Consider the following 20,642-nt stretch of genomic DNA (forward strand, 5'->3'; position numbering starts at 1 on the left):
GATGTGCAGTGGTATTTGATGAAGTACAGTCCCACAATCCCATGCATGCAACCCAACCTGTCTGACCATCTTTTGGAGGAGCGATCTGAAAATGCCTATAATACCGTGTGTTGGTGTGGCAGCTTTTGTGTCTCAGCATCAAGAGATTCATGACAATGGACCATAGTCAGCATTTATCTACCAAAAAACTGATGCGAGGATTTCCAGTACGGGTATCACAGGCTGAAAAAGACCCAGATTTCCCTATGGGAGCCCTCCTACTGCCCTTTGGCTAATATATGGAGCTATTTAGGACCTCAGGGTGCACAAGTTTTCTTGAAAGACAACCAGTAGTTTCTGCAGATACCGGGGATATTGTATATTATTCATGCAACTCTTGAAGGCAGAAGGGACCTGGTGTCAGAGTATCAGGCAGGCAGGAGACTGAAGGAGAGAACAACAGGAGCACACAAAGAAGCAAGCTATGGTGCATGAGCTACTTCACTTGGACATAACTATATCTCCCAGTGGAGATTTCTTTGGTTTAATAGTGGCTGTGTCCACACAATATCTACAAAAACTGGAGGGGAAGAGCTGTGGTCCCTGTCTAGAAGATCTGTGCTGGTAGCTGCTATTTATACTGACACAGCTCGACTCTCTCTTGCTCAGCCTGTTTTGTTCAAAGGTTTAAGGTGTGCTTTAGCTGATATTTGATGGTTTGCAGTGCCTGTTTCCCAGTGTTGGGAAACCTAACATCCCCATCCAAGGAAACCTGGAATCCCCATCCAGGTAAACCTGATGGCATAACGGTGAGGAGAGAATGGGCTTCTGGCTTGGGGACAAATCCCTTTCTCCTTCCACAAAGAGTTCAGGTCGGTCTTTTCAGGCAAATGAAATGATACCAAATATTCCATTTGTTTTATTACTTAATCTCACAAGAAGTTGAATAAGGGAATCGTTGATTTATTTCAAGGCAAAGCCATTCCACAAAGAAGAAAAAGCATGAAATTTCATTTTGAAACAGAGGGCAAAATGCTTCACAGTTTTCTCCATTTTTCTTTTTTCTTTTGGCTGAAACAGCTTGCCAAATTTGGCCTGAACTTGCAAGGAGACTTGATCTGCCAAAACCTGCATTTTTCAGTGAATTAATGATTGTCATGAAAAATTTCTGCCGGCTGAGACAAAACCCAGAGCTGTTTTGAAGTGATAAAGTTAAAATGGTGTAAAAGTCTTCCAGACAAGCCTTTATGGTTAACTTCTTAAAGGAATGCATGTACCTAACTCCCTCTCAAATGACGGAGAGTTAGTGCTTCATTCTTGGATGACATTGGCCCTTCATGCTTATATGGTGACGACTGTTTTAGACAGCAGAAAAGATTGAACCAATGGCCACTGAAAGCAAAGAGTTCACACTTGCTCCATCCCCCCTTGCACAAGGATTTTCACAGACTCTTACAGTGCTATTTGAGCAGCATTTGGTAGCACACCAGTCAATGCTAAGCGATCTGCCCTTCTCCCTGGGAGCACATTTCTGCAGTTGGCAGGTTTCAAGCCCAGCTCTAGCTGTAAAATGCAGATTCTGTTGAAAAACCCCAGCGACCAGCTCTGCTCTTTGGCCTTGCTTCATTTTCAAATCAAAGAACAGCCTCAGCATCCTCCCTCATCCTCCCTTGTATTTACCTCTTGGCAAAAAGTAAATGTGTATATTTTTCCTAGGACACTGGTATCTCTGCCCAGAACATGCCATGATAGTATTTTTAACTCTGTTTTCTCATCCTTGTTTTTCTTTGTGGAAGAGCCTTGGAATCCCTTGTATTTTTTTTTTTTTTCATCTGCACTCACATCTGCTTTGCCCTTCCCTTCCTCACTCCTTTTGATAAAAGACCCTGGTCTGATTCCAGCCGAGAGCCAAATGTACTGTGCACAGAGCTGGGCAGAAATACCTCGTCTGATTAAATCACCCTTTTTAAATAGCCTGAGCAGTTAATGTCAGCTCTCCCTGCCAAACCATTTCTTGCCTACCCATATCCGTTCAGCAGTGTGGTGGCCAACCTTTCTTGCTCTTGACTTGTGCTGGGAAAAGGCAGCCCACAAGCCAGATGACACATACATAGACGTCCCCTGAAACTATGGGAGGAGGTGTGAGCAAGCAGAAAGAAGCATTGCTGGGCACATCAGGCACTGCATTTCACTGAAACACTGTAGTTTCCTTGCTGAGTGTGGACCCAGTGCTGTGTGAAGAGCTTTAGAGGACTGACTGTTTAGTTGCAGTGTACTGGGGGCTGTACATGAGTTTGGAGATTTGCTGTGTTGGGGCTGTTATGGATAGATATAGGGGAATCTAATAGCCTTCTCCATGGTGCCTCTGAGGAAAGGCAGAGGGGAACTTGGTGAGGTGGGAGCTACCTGAAGACTGGTGGTGAGGAGCGCAGGGCATAGGGCTTAGGTGGAAAACTTGCTGTTTTGGAAGCCACAGGGCAGCGAGGTGTTTGTAGGGGATCAGATGTGTCTTGGTCACCACCAAGGTCCTGCCTTGCTGAGCTCTCAGGACCTTGCAGGTGTTGAATCCCAGAAGGAAGGTGGAAGAAGAAGAGTTCCTCTGGGCTAGCTGTGGTCAGAGGATGACCAGGGAAGGAGAGGCTCTGGCTAAGAACCAGTTTTCTCTTCAGGATGGAAAAGTCGTTTTTTGATTTACCCCTGTTGATGCTGATGAAGGATGCACCGACTGGACTGCAGCAAACGCTGAGGCATTGTCCTGTGCATGGTGTGTACAGGTTTAAGTGTACTTCTGCATCTGAACTGCAAGCATTGCAAGGCCTTAATGTTTCCTTGTCCTCCTTTGGGTGCAGGCCATTAGCACTAACAGGTGACTGAGCCTGTGGACCAGGGGAAATCCTTTCCCCAAGGTCACAGTGGGTTTACAATCCATATGAAAACAGAGTGGATGTTTATATGGATAGAGAGAGACCCGATTTTACAGCAGCAAGACCTTAAAAAGTACACCAAGGCTTTGTAAGGGATACAATCCCTTATGTCTGAGGGAAGGAGATAAATGTGGTCTAGGAGAAATATGCCATGGGAGCTGCTCATCCTGCTGCTAAGGGTATCTGTCACCTTCCTTCAGCGGGTTGGCTCCACTCTCTGGTGAAACACCACCGTGGAGCCATCAGCTTGGAGAGGGGACTCTGGACCAGAGCATCCTGACCCGAGCCCCATTACTGCCCACTTGTCTGAAAGTTCAGCCCTTGCCTGTCTTTCCCGTTCCCAGGAAGAAGTCAAGGTCCCTGTGGCAGGAGAGCCTGACGCAGGCAGCTCCTCCCCTGCGATGCTCCTGTGCCTGGGTACAGAACATTCCCATGGGAGGCGAAAGGTGGCAGGGGGATCACGGTGCAGATGAGAGCTGCCTGTTACCTTGAGCTCCGGGAACAGTTCCGTAGTGAGCAGGGATACGGTTGTTTTGCGCTAGGCTTGTTTTGCCTACTCCAAGCAAGAGGAGGAGGAGGAGGAGGAATGGAGCTGCTGGCAGGGATTGCATGGGAGTCTGTGTTGGAAATAGCCAGCACAGCTGGGCTCTGTCCCATGGCCTTCACCTTGCTGCTTTGCTAGGGGAAAAAGCAAAGGGGGAGACTTGGCTGGGGAGCCCTTTGATTTCTCCTACCTTTATACTTTGGTTTCTTCCCAGGTGGAAGGACTCTGATCCTGCAGCCAAGCAGAACATGATGGATTGGATCCATCCTATTAAGCTCTCTTCACCTTCAGAAAAGGATTCCCATACTCTTGGGAATGGTCCCTGGCTCGTGGTAATTCCTAAACCATGCCTGGGATGCATTTGAGCCAGTGCTAGCCAGACCAAACCAGACCTGTGCCAGACTAAGCAGGATGAACTGTTTGGAGATGGAGGTTCAAAAGGGATTTTCCATGGTCCAATGTGAGACAGAGAAATGTGGTGGTTTGCTCTCCCTCCATTCACCTTTGTGACTTCCTCCTGCTTCAGGGGGGACATTGGTTGGGCATTCTCTCTGTGCTGAACCATCCCAACATCCCATCCTTTCGCATCCAATGGGGGCAAGACTGTGAGAAGCCCTCTGAGTAAAATACAGCCCATTCCCAGGGCTCAGACCAAATGCATAAGAAAGAAACCAAGGCAATGGTTTAGAAGCACTTCTTCTCTAGCACCACACACACAAATCTGCGCATGTAGAGCACATGCATTAGTGCTTCCACCCCTTCAGCCTTCCCCACCCCACCGTAGCTGACACTCAACCACAAACTGAGCCTCTCAGCAATTTTAGCTCTGAGCATGCCTCTTCTTCAGGCTGCCAATTCTGAGTAGGGGGATCGGGGGGAAGGGTGTAAATTGCTCACTGAGGATGCTATCACGTCAAGCCCACTGTTTACAAGCTGCTGCCAGGTTATTGAAGATCAGAGAGTCGCTGGGTCTAAACACAGCTACCTCTGGAGTGCAGCATGTCGAGGCTGGTTGATACATGTCCACCCACTGCCCTTGGGTTGACCTTTAAGACCTCGGAGTTATCAGAGGGAAGCGGCCATGCGGTGGGGCTGGAGGACCACCTACCGTGCGACGTGAGCTGTGTGGCGATCCTGCACAGCTCAAAAAGAGGAGATCTAGAGATACAGTCTACACTGGGGGCTCCTGGCCATCCTGGGATGGGAACCAATATGAGTAGCTAAACATGATCTAAATCATTACCAGTCCATAGGGCAGAGGTGCTTTTTGCCAGTCTATCCACTTGGGCTGATGAACCTCCTCTCTAGTGTTGGCCCATGTAGGGAGGTGGCTCTGTTTGCCAGATGAAAATCAGTGCTGGTTATTTCAGGCAAAATATGGCTTAGTGGATATATCTGTACTGGTAAACTCAACACAGCCAGGAATTTTATCATCGGCACTACTAACCTGTTGACATGCTCCCAGCATCAGCTTGGCCCAGCTCAACCATCATAGACCTAAACACTCCCTGAGCATGAGACTGGAGACAGCACATACCAGGGACCGTTCATAAAGCATATTTTGGGTCTGTCCACCCTTTTCTGGAAGCTGAGAGAATTTAATAGTGTGGATGTGGCCAGAGCAGGCTAGCTGGCTTCAGGATCAGAGAACAGGCCAGGTACTTCTTTTAGCTTACCAGCACAGCTGTAATGAGTAAGCTCAAAAGTTTAAGGTACTAAAGAGTCAACACCATCCAGAACAGCCCTACCAGTGTTAGTCTTGCAGAAGGGAGGCTCTTGAGGTCCTTGGTTGAATATGGCAAAGGTAAAGGTTGTTAGATGAAGATGGCAAAAGCATGGTGCTGGCAGAGAAGGACGGTCAGAGCACACCCTTGCTGTAGGGCAGAGTTCAATTGGAAGGACAGAAGGGCTTGTTGTGATATTAATTTCTGACCTCCTGGATGGGACAGGCTAGTCATTCTGAAGGTTTGATCTGGACAAGAAAGCCAGGGCAAAGGCTCTCACATTTGCCTGTTCTGAGTAACTATCAGCTGAACATCCCTCTGCTTGCAAGAGCACACGATCCAGTCAAGGTTTATCCCTATGGCTTGGAGGTTCTTTGTATTCTTCCTTTCTTCTTTGCAAGGGTGATGTCCTTTTAGCAATGGACACTGCCCTCATAGCTCTGGCTTCACCCTTCCTAATACATCTCTATGAGTGAGCTAGGGGCTTGGTTGAGTCCCCTAGCTTGTGGAGCAGAGGAGAGCAGCACACCATGCGTGTAGGGATGATTGGGAAGAAGGTCTGTTGCTGCTCATATATCATTAGTATTTAGTAGAGGGGAACCTGTAGGCAAGGCCAGATCTTATTTCAGGGTTTCTTCCCAAATAAAACATGTGAGCTCAGCTCTGGGCTGGGTTCCTATATGCCACTCTCAACTTGGAAATACACTGAAATTCCTGCTCTGAAGTTCCTCTATTTGCTCAGAGCTCCCCGGCAGGAACTCAAATTCCACAAAACCTGACTGCAGTCCCTATTAACATCATACACAGATGGATGCAGATATGTGAGCACCAAACGCCAGCAGAAGCAGATAGGTCCAAACTAGGTGCGCTCATTCCCAGACACCAAGATGACTGGTCAAGCTGGTCCACATGAACAGCCCCATTCTTACATGCACTGAAACTTCTTCACAGTGTGACCGTCTTACCATGTTCATTGTTTTTATCCTCCAAAGACTTCACTATGAGCTGGTAATATCATCCCACTTTCCTGTTATTGCCTGCTGACCCTTAATGGAGAAGTGACGACCATCACAATGTCTAAATCCAGAAGCAATAATGTTTCAGGCCCTCATGAGGCCAAGAGAGGTGTTTTGTTAATACCCAAGTTGATCATCAACATGAGAGCTAAGCAAGGTACCCCATGCTGAGGTCCACATTTGGCAGACTTGGCTGCCAAAAAGACTCAGCCCCTTGACTTTCTTCCAGGGAGTTTTCTTTTGCACATCACCCTGAAGAATTTCCTCAAGAGTGGCATCTTTGGGAAGGAAAAGCCAGAATGAAAGGCAAATCATCCATCCAAATCAGGTGTTTTGGGAAATGCGAGTGAATGAACTGTGTTCTCAATGTGGTGGGTCCTTGCAGTTGGATTATTTGTCGTCTAATGTGTCCTCCAATCTGAAGCATTTTCTGCATCCGGGACATTAGTAATCAGCTCCTGTAATAAGGGCTGCGTTCATGTTACAGACTTTCCCTGAGGAAAGACATCCATGGGTTCCTTCTTTTCAGCTGCCCATTTCCTTGAAGTTCAAAGGAACATAATACCTCTGTGAACTTCACCCTTTTGGACAGAGAATTGGGGCTACAGCAAGAGACATTTTCCTCCCTCATGGGGGGGCCTAAAGCCAGCTTCTCTCAACCTCATCCTTTCCAGCCCTTCCCCTTTGTGTAGGAGAGTTGTAGCGCAGGAGTTTCACGACAGTGGCTATTCTCCAAGGCAGTAACCTCTGGGCTGGGTATTTAGCATTCCAGTTATCCAGGGTTTGCCCCAGGAAGTCCACCAAACCTGTAGATTTTGTGTTATGAGTCTGTCCTACCCCTCTTTTGTGTCTGTTTGTTGATCCCAAGAGTGCCTGACAGCTTCAAGTGAGCATATTTGCTGTGAAAACGACTGGTATATCAGGGAAACAAGGATGTTTCTTTGGGACCAAATTTTGGTGCATATGTTACAAAGAAACAAGCTACCTGAGCATCAGTGCTGCACAGGGCAGGGGATGCTTTCTTGGGCTATGTACCAAACTGGGATTGGGGCCCTGATTCCCTTTCCTGGTGGGCAGACCAAAGCATGCCCAGCCGATGATAAAGGACTGACCACAACAAAGCTCCCATCTCTCTGCTATGGCTGGCTTTCTGCTATCTCCACCCTGCGGCTTTAGCCAGCCCTGGAAAAAGAGAAAAGAAAGATAAGAAGGCCAAGGGGAGGGATCAGGTGAGGACGAGTTTAATATAGATTTGAAAGGCTGGGTGAACTCTTTTGCTATCACAATTATGACCAGCAAAACATCTGGCTTGGGTACAATGGGGCATTCAGAAGCTGGTGGTGGGAACTGGGGGCTCCAGGGAGATGCTCCTCTTTCCCACTTTGCAGGTATAGAGCTGGAGCTCAAATTTAAGGCAGAAAGGGCGAGCTGGCTGCAATCCCTTTCCTTATTACTGTGAGGATATCAAGCACAGGATCCCTCACTTCCAAGGGGAGCTGGATTCCCTGACGCCATCTCCCAGGACCACGAGCAGGCCACGAGCTGTCCCTTCTCTCTAATGCTGAATAAGCTGCTAATTTTAACTGGGAGTGACCTTGAACCTATCATCGGGGAAAGAAACTATGAAGAAAAAAAGTCTGGAGGCAGCCTAGAAAAGGAGCACCCATGGCAGATCACAGCCCATCTCCAGTGATGGGCAATTGCAGATGTCATGGGCAGAAACAGGGGGTAGGTGCAGCAAGCGCCCTGGGAGAGCAGAGGAAGGAACTCAGCAGGGATGTTGTTGTAATACCTGGCTCAAATCACTGATGGGTGAGCAATTATCCAGACTGTTGCAGTCCTGATGCCTGCAGCCCAGCAAGACGGAAGGGACACATCCCACAAACCTCTCTGGAGCAGCCATGGGCCCTAAACATAGAAAGAAAATGGTCCCCTTGAGCCTCATTATCCATGGAGGGATTCCCTGGCTTCTGGAAGAGATTGGTTGTTGCACTGAGTGGCTGGTTGGGATGGAGAGATCTTTCCTTGGGCAGATTTGCTGAGGACTCTGCTTCACATCTCTGCTCTCTGGTACCCACTCAGCCTGTCTGTGACACATGGCCTCTCCTTCAGTCAGGGGGTGCTCAGGGATGTCCATCCACCCTTTCCAGACCCAGCCTGGAGCTTTACCAGCCCTTGGGGATGCTCTGAACCAAGACTTCTGTTTGGAAGAGCAAGCCAGATGTAGTCTCCCTCGGCTGTAAGCCAGCTGCCTGGCCAGGGATGGGGCCGTCCTGGTGCAGAAGTGGTGACTGTTCCCTTTGGTGGGGCAGCTCGGAGACCAGAGCTCAGTGTGGCAGGACACTGATGCCCTTGTTTGCTCTGCAGTATTTGCCAGGGGATATTTGCTCTGCTGTATGTAGGTGGAGGTAAAAGAGCAAGGTAAGGGCTCCTCACCACCTCCCTTCCCTGGGGGCCCTGCCTCGCTCTTTGGTGATAGTGTGGCAAGATCCAGGCACCCTGCTCTGTAAGGAGCAGTGGGGACACTGGGATCCTAACTTATCACCCTGGGAGAGGTGCTGAGCTCCTGGCAGTGCCAGCATGCACTGTTGGTGAGGCTGTGCCTGTTCTGCTCAGGACCAAACAACAGCCTACCATGGGATGGCTTTGAAAAAGCATATTTCCCAGGCTATGGCTTTGATACATTGCCACTTTGCTTTACACCAGGGTCCCCTGCTAAAGTATGCAGACCTCTCTGTGATGGGCAGCCTTCTTCCCAGAAAGGAGAGCAGCTCCCCAGTTAGCCAGAGATCTGGGAGTGTAATGGACTTTTCATCTTTACCTCTGCCCTGGATGAGTCCTGCACACACAGGGTTGCAGTGTGAGCCAAAGTCACAGTCACTGGGTGTTAATATAGCATAGGAAGAAAGAACAGGGTAGAGGAGCCTTACTTGAGAAGCCCTTGGTCTTTATGCCATGGGTAAGACCGTGCACTCACTTCTTCTCCCTTCTCTGCTCTTCCATTTCAGCTAATCATGTCCTGCTCTGATTTGAACCCAGATTCTGAAAGACATACAGGAAAGCCTATAGTGTATGCTATGCTTAGTATTCTATTAGACATGAGAAAATCCACTTTGCTATGACTGCCTGGGTTATGGGCAAAGCCTCAGCTGGAGCTCACACCCCACGAGACATCAGAGAAGCCTCCTGATTTCCTCAGTGCTGATGCTCCCGGCACCCATGCCCTCTCACTGGTTTTCCTTTGCTTTCCCTCTCACTCCCACCTCTCACCCCTGAGCACCTGCTGATTTTTCCATGCCTGTCTCACCCCGTGGCCCTGGCTCCAGGTTTCCAGATGCACTCTCTGCTTTGCTAAGGTGTCACTGTGTGCAGCTAATGCCTGCAGAAGGTTTTGTGCTGCAGCCATGGGGCTATTTCTAAATCTGCAATGTGAGGAACTAAGAAATACCACAGAAACCTTCCCTCCAGAGCCTCAAACCATTTGCAAACAGGGTGTTACTGCAGATGAGCTCAACACCAACAGAACACCAGGCATTAGCTGCACAGCCGAAAGAGGATGGGGCATGCAAAAGCTGTATCAAAGACTGATAACAGAGGCCTGTGTCTTTCTATATGAGAGTTGGAAAGACCGTTCCAGTGGTCTTTAGAAAGACCACCTGGCACCTGGAGGTGAAATGAAAGGAATGTCATGGTTGTTATGCAAGATCCATATCGTTAGGTATTACTTTTAATCCTGGTCTGGGCCATTCAGTGAGTTCATACTCTGTCTATGGCAGGAATTGCCTCTTAACTGTTTAAAACACCTTGCACAGCCCAATGCCTGCACAAAATAAACATCATGCTCTTTTTGGGTAGCTTCAAAGAGTCCTTGTAGCTGAGCTGTTTGCATGAGTGATAGGGTCCCTGCTACAGACAGATCACAAATCACAAACTGAATTTGAGAGCCTGCATTACTTTTACCACCTTTCCCTTGCTCTAAGACTGGAGCTCACCCATGGTGAAGAGACACCTCTAGGGCTGCCAGAGGTATGGGGATAAAGGGGCTCTTGCAGAGCTTGCTGGGGCCAGAGACATCCTCAACTACAGCTGCATCCTGTGCTGCAGGTCACAGGAGGTAGCATCTCACTTCTCCCCTGGGTTTCTGACTGAAGTCCTTGATGTACGTGTCAATAGGAGACACTGGAGTACAGGTCCTTTTCTGTCCAACCTCTGCTGTAGCAGAGCCATGGGGTCCTTTTACTAGTGGGTTTGGTGGCTGTTGTGTGAAACCATGGCTGCTCAAGGAGCTCATGGTACCTCTCCAACCCCTGGAATGCCAGTGAACAACACCCAACAGACGTTTGTGCAGCATGCACAGAAAAGGCTATGGTGGCCAGTGCTCAGTGTGCACAGCTTGCGGCCTCTTTGTTATGTCCACCCTGGGCTTGGCCACTTGTTGCTATTGGCAATAAAATTACCCATTTCCTTTCTAAATTGAGCTGCAATATTTGACTCTTTGGCCTTTGGTGATAACGCAATGCACAAGTGCTTAGCAGACACCCTGTGACTCTTCCTCCTGGTTTGTTCCAGCGCAAATGATCCAGTTTTCAGTGCAATCCCATTTTTTATAACAGAAGCCAAGGAGTCAAATATCTTTCAACTCATCTCAGCAATAGGAAACTGCAAATCCTGCATGGAGTTCCTGGTACATGTGAGGGTGATTTCTGATGCCTCACAGAAATGCTGTGGTGGAACCTTCATCTGCTTCCACGAGGAGCAAAGCTGCCCATGGGTCTGCTGTGGAAGGCAGTTGCAGATCAGGTGTGTTATGGGTGGGATAAGAAAAGAGCTCTGAGACACCTGGGGTTGATTTGACTTCATGTTTGGATGCTTCAGGAGGCTGAAATCCTACCTCGTGAACACAGGAGCCTAATGCTTTTTTCCACATCCTGAGGTTTCCCATCCAGCTCCAGTGCAGTCCTAGAGGGATGCAGGCCTCCAACCACCAGCCCTGTGAAAACCTCCTGGATAGCCTAGGGTGTCTCCACTGGATCTAAGATTTCTGAGGCTGGATCACCTCACACAGTTCCCTCTCTCCTGTGTCTGGGATACTTGTTTGCTGCTATTAAAACCTCCTTCCCCCCTCAGGAAGCAAGGAATGACATTTCCAAGCTATGCAAACCAGCCATCTCCAGAGACTTCGGCCTCCTGTTAATGCTAAACCTGTTCCCTACGTGCTCTTTCTCCCAGCTGTGGGTCTGCGAAGGAGGGATAAACAGCATTTGAAGCCAGGCACAAGTACATTTTCCCATCTGGAACACTTGAGAAGTAATGCTGGCATCATGGTGGGGGATTTTGTCTCATCAAAGGTGACAGACAGGGGCATTACAGACTGAAGATCAAGTCCTTGGACTGAATATAGCTGCCAATAGCCCAGTTGTCTTTACAGATTTGTTATGAATCTTCCCAAGCCCAGGTTGATGAGGTTTGGAGCAACCTGCTCTAATGGAAGGTGTCCCTGCCCGTGGCAGGGGGTTGGAACTGGATGAGCTGCAAGGTCCCTTCCAACCCAAACCATTGTGTGTCTCTATGATTCTCACTCCTTTTTCTTCCTAGGCAGCACTGGTGTGCACAGGGGACTCTGTGTCATGTGTTCGTGATGGTCAGGTATTTTTTCTGGCACACAGGTCATCTCTACTGTTTCTTTCTCATAGCATCCTTGTCACACTGTGGAAAACACCCTTTACAGAAGGACTCAAAACCTGGTTTATGGGGTAAAAATCAGCACACGAAGCATCCTGGGGAGATGCTGCTCAGCGCCATGACCTGAATGATAGTCCACCTGGATCCCAGCCTGATGCTCACTCCTGTGGTCCTAACACCCCTTCAAGTGTGCCATCTGTACCTTCTTTCTTCATCCTCCCCTCCACAGACCAGTGCAGCTGCTGACTGGAGACCACCCTGCATCCTGATGTAGGCATTCCCACTGGAGATGTGGGTCAGAGATGCACCAGAAACCGGGAAAGTGGCATTTGAACCCTCCTGGTGCCGGGTGTGGAGCAGGACCCGGCATGGGGCTGGCATGATGCATCAGGAGCCTGTGCAGTGAAGAGCTCGGCCAACCAAGGAGGGTGTTTTTCTGTTTCGAAGTTATTTTAATACGTGTATTTTGCGTCCCCCCGCAGCAGTTGGTGCAGCCGCCACCCGGATTTATGGGGAAGGAGGGACATCTCGTGGCCACACCACGAACATCTCTCCTACCTCCGGGCTCCAGGGCCACGCACCCGGGCATCCCCCGTTCCCGCCCCACGGTACCACCCCAGCATCCTCCCGCGCTGCCAGTGGAGCCCCATGGCCTCTCCCCTTCTTATCCATGGGCTGGGATGGGCACGGGGAGCACCCTGCAGCCTGAATGAAGAAATGGGAAATGGTCGTATCCAGTTGTTTATTATTGACTTAGGGCAGAGGGGTGGCACCACCTGGAGAGATTGCGCCACAGCTTGAGGACCTGGTGTGGCCCAAGGAGGTGCAGACAGGACACGATCCCACCCCTGCCCATGGTATGAAACAGGCTGTAGTATTGCCACCAGTGGCATCAGGAGGAGGGGGGAGATTGTGCACCCCCCGGACCACCACCCCGACCATGTTCCCCTCTTCCCAGGGCTGCAGTTGCAGGGCTGAGGGTCTTTTCTGTATCCAGGTGTGTCACAAAGGAGTTTGCTCCCCTCTGTGACAGAAGCAGTTTCTGCAAAGTGGGTACAGGCCTCCAAGGCGGATGAAGAAGGAGCTGCACCATCTCTTAGCCACCTCCTTTGTCCCTGTGATAAGCACAGAGCTGGCAGCATCCACCTTCTTTGTGTCCCTCCTCATTCCCTATCTCCAAATGCATTGTGGTGGCACACAGGAGAAAGGGAAAGGCCTGAACTGAGCCATCGGAGGGTGTTGGTTTTCCTCCGGGTGCTGGCAAGACGGTGGGTTACTGCTGAGGCTCTGCTTCGTATTGCTGCTCTGTGGAGGTATAAAAGTCCTCAAGGACCGACTGCAGGTACTCGAAGGTCGGGCGCTCCTCAGGCTTGTTTCGCCAGCATTTCAGGATGATGTTGTAGAGCTCCCCGGGGCACATGTCCGGGCAGGGCATGCGGTAGCCCCGTTCCAGGTTGCGAATCACCTCGGGGTTGGTCATCCCTTAAGAGGAACACAGCCGAATAGGAGTTATTCATCACCCTGAGGGTGAATCTCAGTGCTCCTGGAGGCTCACATCCAGGCAGAGATGGAGGGGTATGAGGGACTGTGATGCTGGGCCACAGTTGGGAACCATCCCTTCAGGGCTGCAATTCCCCTTCCATCCCCCTGTCCCCTCCCTGACTCCCTTCTCTAAGTCGTATCTATCTTAGGTTCATGGAGCTTAGGAAAGGAATCCCATCATGAAGAGACAGGCGTGCATGTCTGGGCACACGTGTCTACACTTGGGTATGTGCCTTCAGGCATAAAGCAGTGCTAGATACTTTGAAGACAACACACACTCCTCCCATATTTGCCATGCACTATACCTGGGTACGGGATCCTGCCGTAGGTTATGATTTCTGTCAGGAGGATCCCAAAGGACCACACGTCAGATTTGATGGTGAAAACTCCAAAGTTAATGGCTTCTGGTGCCGTCCATTTGATCGGGAATTTTGCACCTGTCCAGAGGAAGCAAAACAAAATAGCAAGTGGAGGAACAGCATCTCCCTCTGCTCCCACAGGCATGGGCAAGCTGTTCCTCAAAACTGAGCCCTGGGTCCTGCAGGTTGTTGACTGTGTCGGGGGGCTGTGGTGGGACTTCTTATTGAAGGAACTGTGGCATTATGGAGATAACATCACAGTTCCTTCTATTTATTTTCCTTCTAGTATTTAGGTGAGCTCCTAGGCAGAAGTTCTTCCCTGTGAGGGTGCTGAGGCGCTGCACAGGTTGCCCAGAGAAGCTGTGGCTGCCCCATCCCTGGCAGTGTTCAAGGCCGGGTTGGATGGGGTTTGGAGCAGCGTGGTCTAGTAGAAGGTGTCCCTGCCTGTGGCAGGGGGTTGGAACTGGGTGAGCTTTATGGTCCCTTCCAAACCAAACCATTCCGTGGTTCTATGATTCTGTGATAGGGCCAGAGGGAGGTAATTGTTGCCTGTCTCCTGTTTTCACTAAGATGTTATTTCTACTTAGCATCTCTTTGCCTTTCTTGGTTCTTTTTCCATTGTAATCAAGGCTATTTCATCTTAAAATACTTTTTCACATGTATATGCTCATAAACATTCCTTGATACCAATACACAGAGGCCAAATAATGAAAAAACTTAGTGCCTTATGTAACTGATAATGCGAATACTAAAAAAACTCTAGGTAGACTATTTTGCTGATGAAGTTAGAGGAATATGCATTCTTATAACATCTTTACATCTCTTGTGTGTTTAGTGATGGGGGATCTCAGGAATAAAGCCAGGAATGGAAGGATAGCTGACCCATGCTCGCTGAGGGTACGATGCTGGAGTGATCCATGCTTGCAGCAGCCCTTGAGCATCCATCAGCACTTATGACAGACCCATCACTCTTTATGTAGAATGATGCCATGAGGAACCAGTGGGTTTCTGTAGCCCAAACTATGTGTCTGTGCTATTCAAAGCTAATGCCTCAAGCAGCTTTATTTGAGGACGACAGTAGGACTTTATTCTGTATGAAGGAAGGAGTCTGTTTTCAGGAAAAGTGCATAAACAATACAGCAAGTATAAATTCTCCAGTTCTTAAAGCTTCATGCATCTATCAAAAACAAAAGAAGCCCCATTTTATTTTGTGCACTAAGTTCTTGTTATGCACTCTGCGGACAGCAATGACCATTTTGCAATGGCCATTTCTGTTCAGCTAAGGCCAAAAAAACCTCAAACCCAAATGCCTTTGATAAGTAGGAACTGAATGTGTTAAAGGCTGCGAGGAAATCACATTTTTATTTGTATATATACTTTCAGGACTGAAGGCCTAAATGCAGTGTGTGAAATAAGTGCCTTTGTTCTTGCACATCATTCTCTGACAAGTAGACTGACGAGGCTCGGAAATGCAATCTATGAAGTGAAAATTGTTCAAAGTAGATAGAGGGGCAGTTGTTTTTTCAGATTAAAGCTAGCTGGAAAAATGCTGATAGGAACTGTTTTCCACTGGAAATGTAGTTCCTTTGGGTATGTTAACAGAATCATACTGATTTCACCAGAACTCCTCTTAAGGATAAAAACTGCCTTAAAAAAATCACAGTAATCTCACAGTACTACTTCATGCCATTACACAAGTTACATTTTCAAGCTTTTACTACTTTGTAATAAAGCAATTAAGTCTGGCATAAGTGGCATCTACTAGAAGATTTTCAACTTTTGGAAATCTGTCCTCCTCTAGAGCTGGGATGAAGATAAATCTTCCTATAAAAAAGTACTCTGTGGTAAGGAAATTGAATAGATTATTTTTTCTTATAAGATAGGAAACTTTCCATTTGCTGTCCCAAAATACTTTATGATACATGCATTTCAACATGTAAAACTATTTCAATCATTTCTGCTTGTTTCCCCGATGACCTATAACATCTCTTTGCAGTCTGGCTTACGTGATCTCCTAACTGACCTTAGAGTCAGAGGTAAGCGCAGAGAGAAAGCTGTTGCAGAGGAACTCGACTTAACTCTGTTGTCAAATGGCTGTAGATGGACTTCTGCACCACCCAAAGCAGCTACCACCTCTCATGGCCATGCTCTCCTGTCCACCTCCCAGTCAGGTATTCCGGCCCAGCAAGGGGCTTGGTCTTGCAGGTGGAGTTATAAGGAGATTTCACATTAACATGGTAAACACCTGGTTTTGTGTGCCTTTGGTTTGGTTTGGTTTAGATGCTCAAGGTGCTTTGTTCTGACAAGAAATACCTGCCCAGCTGCCAACCTTCTCCTATGTTTTGTAAGTTGTCCCTTTGTTATTGAAGGGACCTGGTCTGGGCTGGGTTTGCCTGGAACATCTGGAAGCTGCCATCAGGTCCCGATTTGTGGATCCAGCTTCCCTCTGCAGTGCAGTGACTGAGTTACACTGCTATTTCCTTCCCTTTGGGCTGACTCACTGAGAACACGTAGGCACAGGCAGCAGGTTTTGTTAGTGGAGGTCAAATTTCTGCAGTGACACAACCTGAGATTCAACAGGACTGCCCCAGACACTGCCAAAAGGCTTTTTTTCCCTTTTCCTTCTGCAAATCTCACTTGCTCTTTATTGTCCCTAAGTACTGCTGCCTCTCATAGGGCTCAATTATTTGGCTCTCTGTCTTGCTCTTCCTGCTGCCTGGGTGCTGACAATGGCAGCAATGGGGGCTTGGGTCTCATGCCATTGGCAGTGGTGGGTGCCCTGTGCCTGGTTCCAGCCCTTGGACACCCCGTATCCTGGCACGTTTTCATAGCAGGAGGATTAGAGCTAAGGGTAATGTGCTGGTGAAGCAATGCTGGGAATGACACCCACCTTCTTGTGCCAAGTATTCGTTCTCGATGATCCTGGCGAGGCCAAAATCAGCAATTTTGCAGCAAAGTGTCTCTGAGACAAGGATGTTGGCAGCTCTCAAGTCACGGTGGATGGAGTTCATGCGTTCGATGTACGCCATTCCCTCTGCCACCTAGGAGAGGAGGAAGAGGCTGCCTTCATCAGTCACCTCCCCATGACAAGGTACCCACCTTTATAAAACCAGAGCATGTGTATAGGGCTGCTCATATGCCTCCATGGGCATAGACATGCATGCTCCATGGATGGATGGATGGATGGATGGACAGATAGATCAGCAGACAGATAGATAAACAGGTAGACAGATACATACATACATAAATAGGTATACCCATGTATGTGTATGTTCAGCTCTACCAGTATACACCTGGCAACCAAAAGCTTTAAGCAGACAAGTCAAGCAGAACAGAAGCATCACTCTCTCAGAAGTTACAGCCCTGAGTCGTGTCTGCTGTAACACACAGAAAGTTGGAGCAAACCTGAAACCACATCACTGGATTCCTGGTTTCTGCCACAAGACTCTCCTCTCCAGTTGGTATTTTCATCACAAACAGCCCAGATTAAATATGCCAATTGAAAAAAAACCTCTCACTCATCCACCCTTCAGTTACAGTAGCAAAGTCCAGATCTAGGACAGCTAGATGCTTTTCAGTAGCCTTCTCTGTTCTTCCTCACTGTTCTGCTTTGGGATGGGGAGGAGACCCCTGGGGATCCCTCCACAATAAAACTGAGTTTTATATTTTTCTTCCCTGTGCTGGATCCAGACTAGGACCCAGAGCACAAAACAGTTCTCCCCTCTGATACCTACAGGATGCATTAGAGCAGAACACCCAGATATCCATCAAAATCTGACTGGGATAGACAGTATTCCAGTACTGTTGTCTTGGGCATGCGCTGCCTTCTTTAACCATCTCCAGACTTTGCTTTGGGATGTTCTTTAATCATCTCCAAACTTTGCTTTGGGATGTTCTTTAACCATCTCCAAACTTTGCTTTGGGATGTTCTTGCTCCCAAACTCATCTTGTGGTGTTTAGCTCCTTGGAGCAGGGAGCAGCCCTGGGGAGGTGCCTGGTGTGTGATGAGCTGTATAAATGATGACAGCAATCTTTTATTGCTGGGTGCTGGGACATGTAGAAAACAAAGATTGCAAAGTTGCTCTATCAGTCGAGTCTCAGATTTGGGTTAGGCATTTATCAGGAAGGTGAGTGGATGTGTGCAACCTCTTCTAACAATGGTTAATACTCATTAAAGATTTTATGTGTCTGTGGGTGAGGGCAGAGCTATTTTCCACTTCATACAGATTCACATCAGCATCTAGACTTACATGTGGTTTTAAACAGGATACCAACACATACTTTCCAGTGCTGTGTTTCTAACCTGTGTCAACACCCCTTCAGCACAGTGCTGTTTGCTTCAGTGGAAAATGGAAGAATTGATGTAATTTCCTGTCCTGATGTTAACAAGATAGTACCCTTCGATGGGCCCGTTCCAGCCCAGAATGCTTTTGAGCATGCACCCTTGAGATTGGCCACAGGATCTAGTGCATCAGCCCAGAGATGTCTAATTTTAACTCTGATGGATACTATTGGATCCAAAATTGTGCTCAAGAGGGTTGTGTGTCTGTTGGGCTGTGATGTCAGCCCAGCACCGCAGATGAACTGATTGCAAAATAGCCCAAAACTTGCCCTTTTCCTCTTCCTCCCCTGGGAGTTACTTAGTGAGTGTTGGAATCTCTGCCCTGAAGAGGCGGTGCTGGTGAGAGGGGGAATGGTGAAAGATGTCCTTCCGACTGACACCCATGCCTTGAGGGATGGGTAAAATCCTTCCTATCCCATGATCTGTGGCTGGCTTCGGTGGGTTATTGTGTTGTTGGGGTGTGTGGGTTCGGTCCGTGTTCAGCTACTCCAGGCCAGGATGCTGCGAAGAGCATAAAGGGATGTGATAGGGGTGTGCAGGGTGAGTGTATCCAGGTGACCATGGAGAGGTGATGTCCATGTGCAATTGCTCAACTCTAGTGATGATGCCCGCTGTGGGGACTATTTGGGAGTTGTAGTGGGTTTCTGGCCAGCTCAAGCCATGCCGTGCAGTTACATTCAAGGCTTCGACCCTTGATTCAGACGGGAGGTTTGGGTGCACAAAGTTGCCCTGGGATGGGTTTCTCCCATGTGTTCCTGCAGCCAGCGTGTTATCAGACTTCTACTACCCTCATGCCTGGTACAGGGAAGATCATTGACCTCTCCCCAGACACTTCCATACTCCTGCCTCAAAATGCTTCATTACTCCACATGCTCAATGCAGCTCCCAGTGTTGAGTTAAATAAAAGCATGAATACTCATACTTCTGCTGCTGCTGCCTCAAAGCTCGGTATAATGTTGGCAAACAGCTTTGCTCTGGGTCATCCCTGTGACCACAGCTGAGTGCAGGTTGCTCTGGCTATGGCACTTTCCTGCTGCATCAAAATGCATCAAACCAGTCTCTGTGGTAATGATGTCACCAAAACCAAGGGCTCTGTAACACAAATGGATTTGGACCATTCTGCTTAGCATCAGGAATTTAAAACAAAGAGTAGGAATGAAAGAGTGAAAAAGGGAGGAGGGAAGTAGGGAGGTAAAGAAAGAAAGTGGGAAGGAAGGAAACAGTTAAGGAAAAGATACTAAACAGTGAGAGTGCAGTTGGCCCCATAATCTCTCACAAAGATAAAACTGCAGATAAGGAAGACTTATCAGTAGTGAAGAGAAAACGTACTGAAACATCTTCCTCTGCTCACTTCATAGGGGTGCAGAGGAAAATAAAAATGGCAGATGGGGACATTGCTTTAAAGCATTTAAATATTTTCATCCTGGTTAAAGCAAGAAGGAAAATTTTTTGCTGCCATATAATGTTTGCTCCAATCTTAAGATTCTCCATTTTTTAATACGCTATAAAATAGGTCTGTATGATGGCTGGAGCCAAGCAGCCAGCCTTTACACATTGCTTGCTGCCAGATCTGCACATCAAAATAGCTGCATTCAACCATGATGCCATGCTTCGTGGCCTTTTCCCAGTATTTCCAAAATTATCCTAACTCTGCTCTGGGTGAGCCAAACTCTGTCAACAGGAGTGGAGCCAAACTCTGTCCACTAGGACCAAAGTGGAGTGATTTTGCCAATCTCAGCCTTCATGTACAACTTGTTGCCAAGATGCCGCCAGTCTGGGGTTTCTCTGATTTTGACCTGTTTGAGTTTAGATGTACTTTCAGACTGAAATGTTACAGTGCAGGTGCAGCTATTAACATTTACAGGCTGGGGATGCTCAGAGTGAACAAACTCTACGAAGTCAAAGTTTGTTCTCATAGGAAGCAATATTCACAGATCAGAGTGTCAGAACATCCCTTATGCCTTATCAGGAGGGAAGAACTGCTGAAAGCCATCATGTGTCTACACTGAAAGTCTTTCCCTTAAGCTTTTTCTTCCTTTTTGGTAAAAAGAGAAGCAAACTTACTTCCTGCTCAGCAAACCAGAAAAACAAGCCAAAACCAAACCCAAAACCTAAAAACCAAGCCCCAGTTCTCTAGCACTGCATTAAGTTCCCCTGAGTCTGTCCTAAGGACCAGCAGAGCACTGCCGAGCTGACACGCACATCAACACAAGAGGACTGAGAGAGAAACCCTACGAAAGCACACCAGGAGGTGCTGTTTTTCTCCATGAAATAGACGCTCTGTCAGACTTGCAAGCATTTCAATAACAAATCATGGCCTTGAGCCTGTTTCCCAGAGACTGTTCACTGACCTGAGCAGACATATCAATGAGTTTGGGGAGGTTCAGTTGGCTTCCTTCTTCTGTCTTCAAGTAATCCAGCAAACACCCTGCAAAAGAGGAAAGGCTGCTGTAACTCTTCTGAGTAAGTCTGCACATTTGCTTTCTCTGGTGCTTCTCAGAATATATGCAGCAAATCTGCCTGCATCTTA

At 48.0% G+C, this 20,642-nt stretch overlaps 1 protein-coding gene across 2 annotated transcripts in view; it reads right to left on the minus strand.

The window, feature by feature from the left end:
* Positions 1-11,463: 11,463 nt before the first annotated feature.
* BLK (BLK proto-oncogene, Src family tyrosine kinase) overlaps positions 11,464-20,642 on the minus strand; it is a 46,179-nt gene continuing 37,000 nt past the window's right edge. For both annotated transcript variants that reach the window (XM_061461053.1, XM_061461054.1), the window contains exons 10-13: positions 20,464-20,540; positions 16,661-16,811; positions 13,717-13,848; positions 11,464-13,351 (exon numbers count right to left, since the gene is read on the minus strand). In XM_061461053.1, coding sequence (XP_061317037.1) covers positions 13,143-13,351; positions 13,717-13,848; positions 16,661-16,811; positions 20,464-20,540 — 569 coding nt within the window. In that variant the 3' untranslated portion in view covers positions 11,464-13,142. The remainder of the gene's footprint in view (positions 13,352-13,716; positions 13,849-16,660; positions 16,812-20,463; positions 20,541-20,642) is intronic.

This window comes from Pezoporus flaviventris, unplaced genomic scaffold, assembly GCF_033815535.1.
Source record: "Pezoporus flaviventris isolate CSIRO_AGI_PZ_B2104156 unplaced genomic scaffold, CSIRO_AGI_Pfla_v1 ptg000031l, whole genome shotgun sequence".
NCBI classification, from domain to species: Eukaryota; Metazoa; Chordata; class Aves; order Psittaciformes; family Psittacidae; genus Pezoporus; species Pezoporus flaviventris.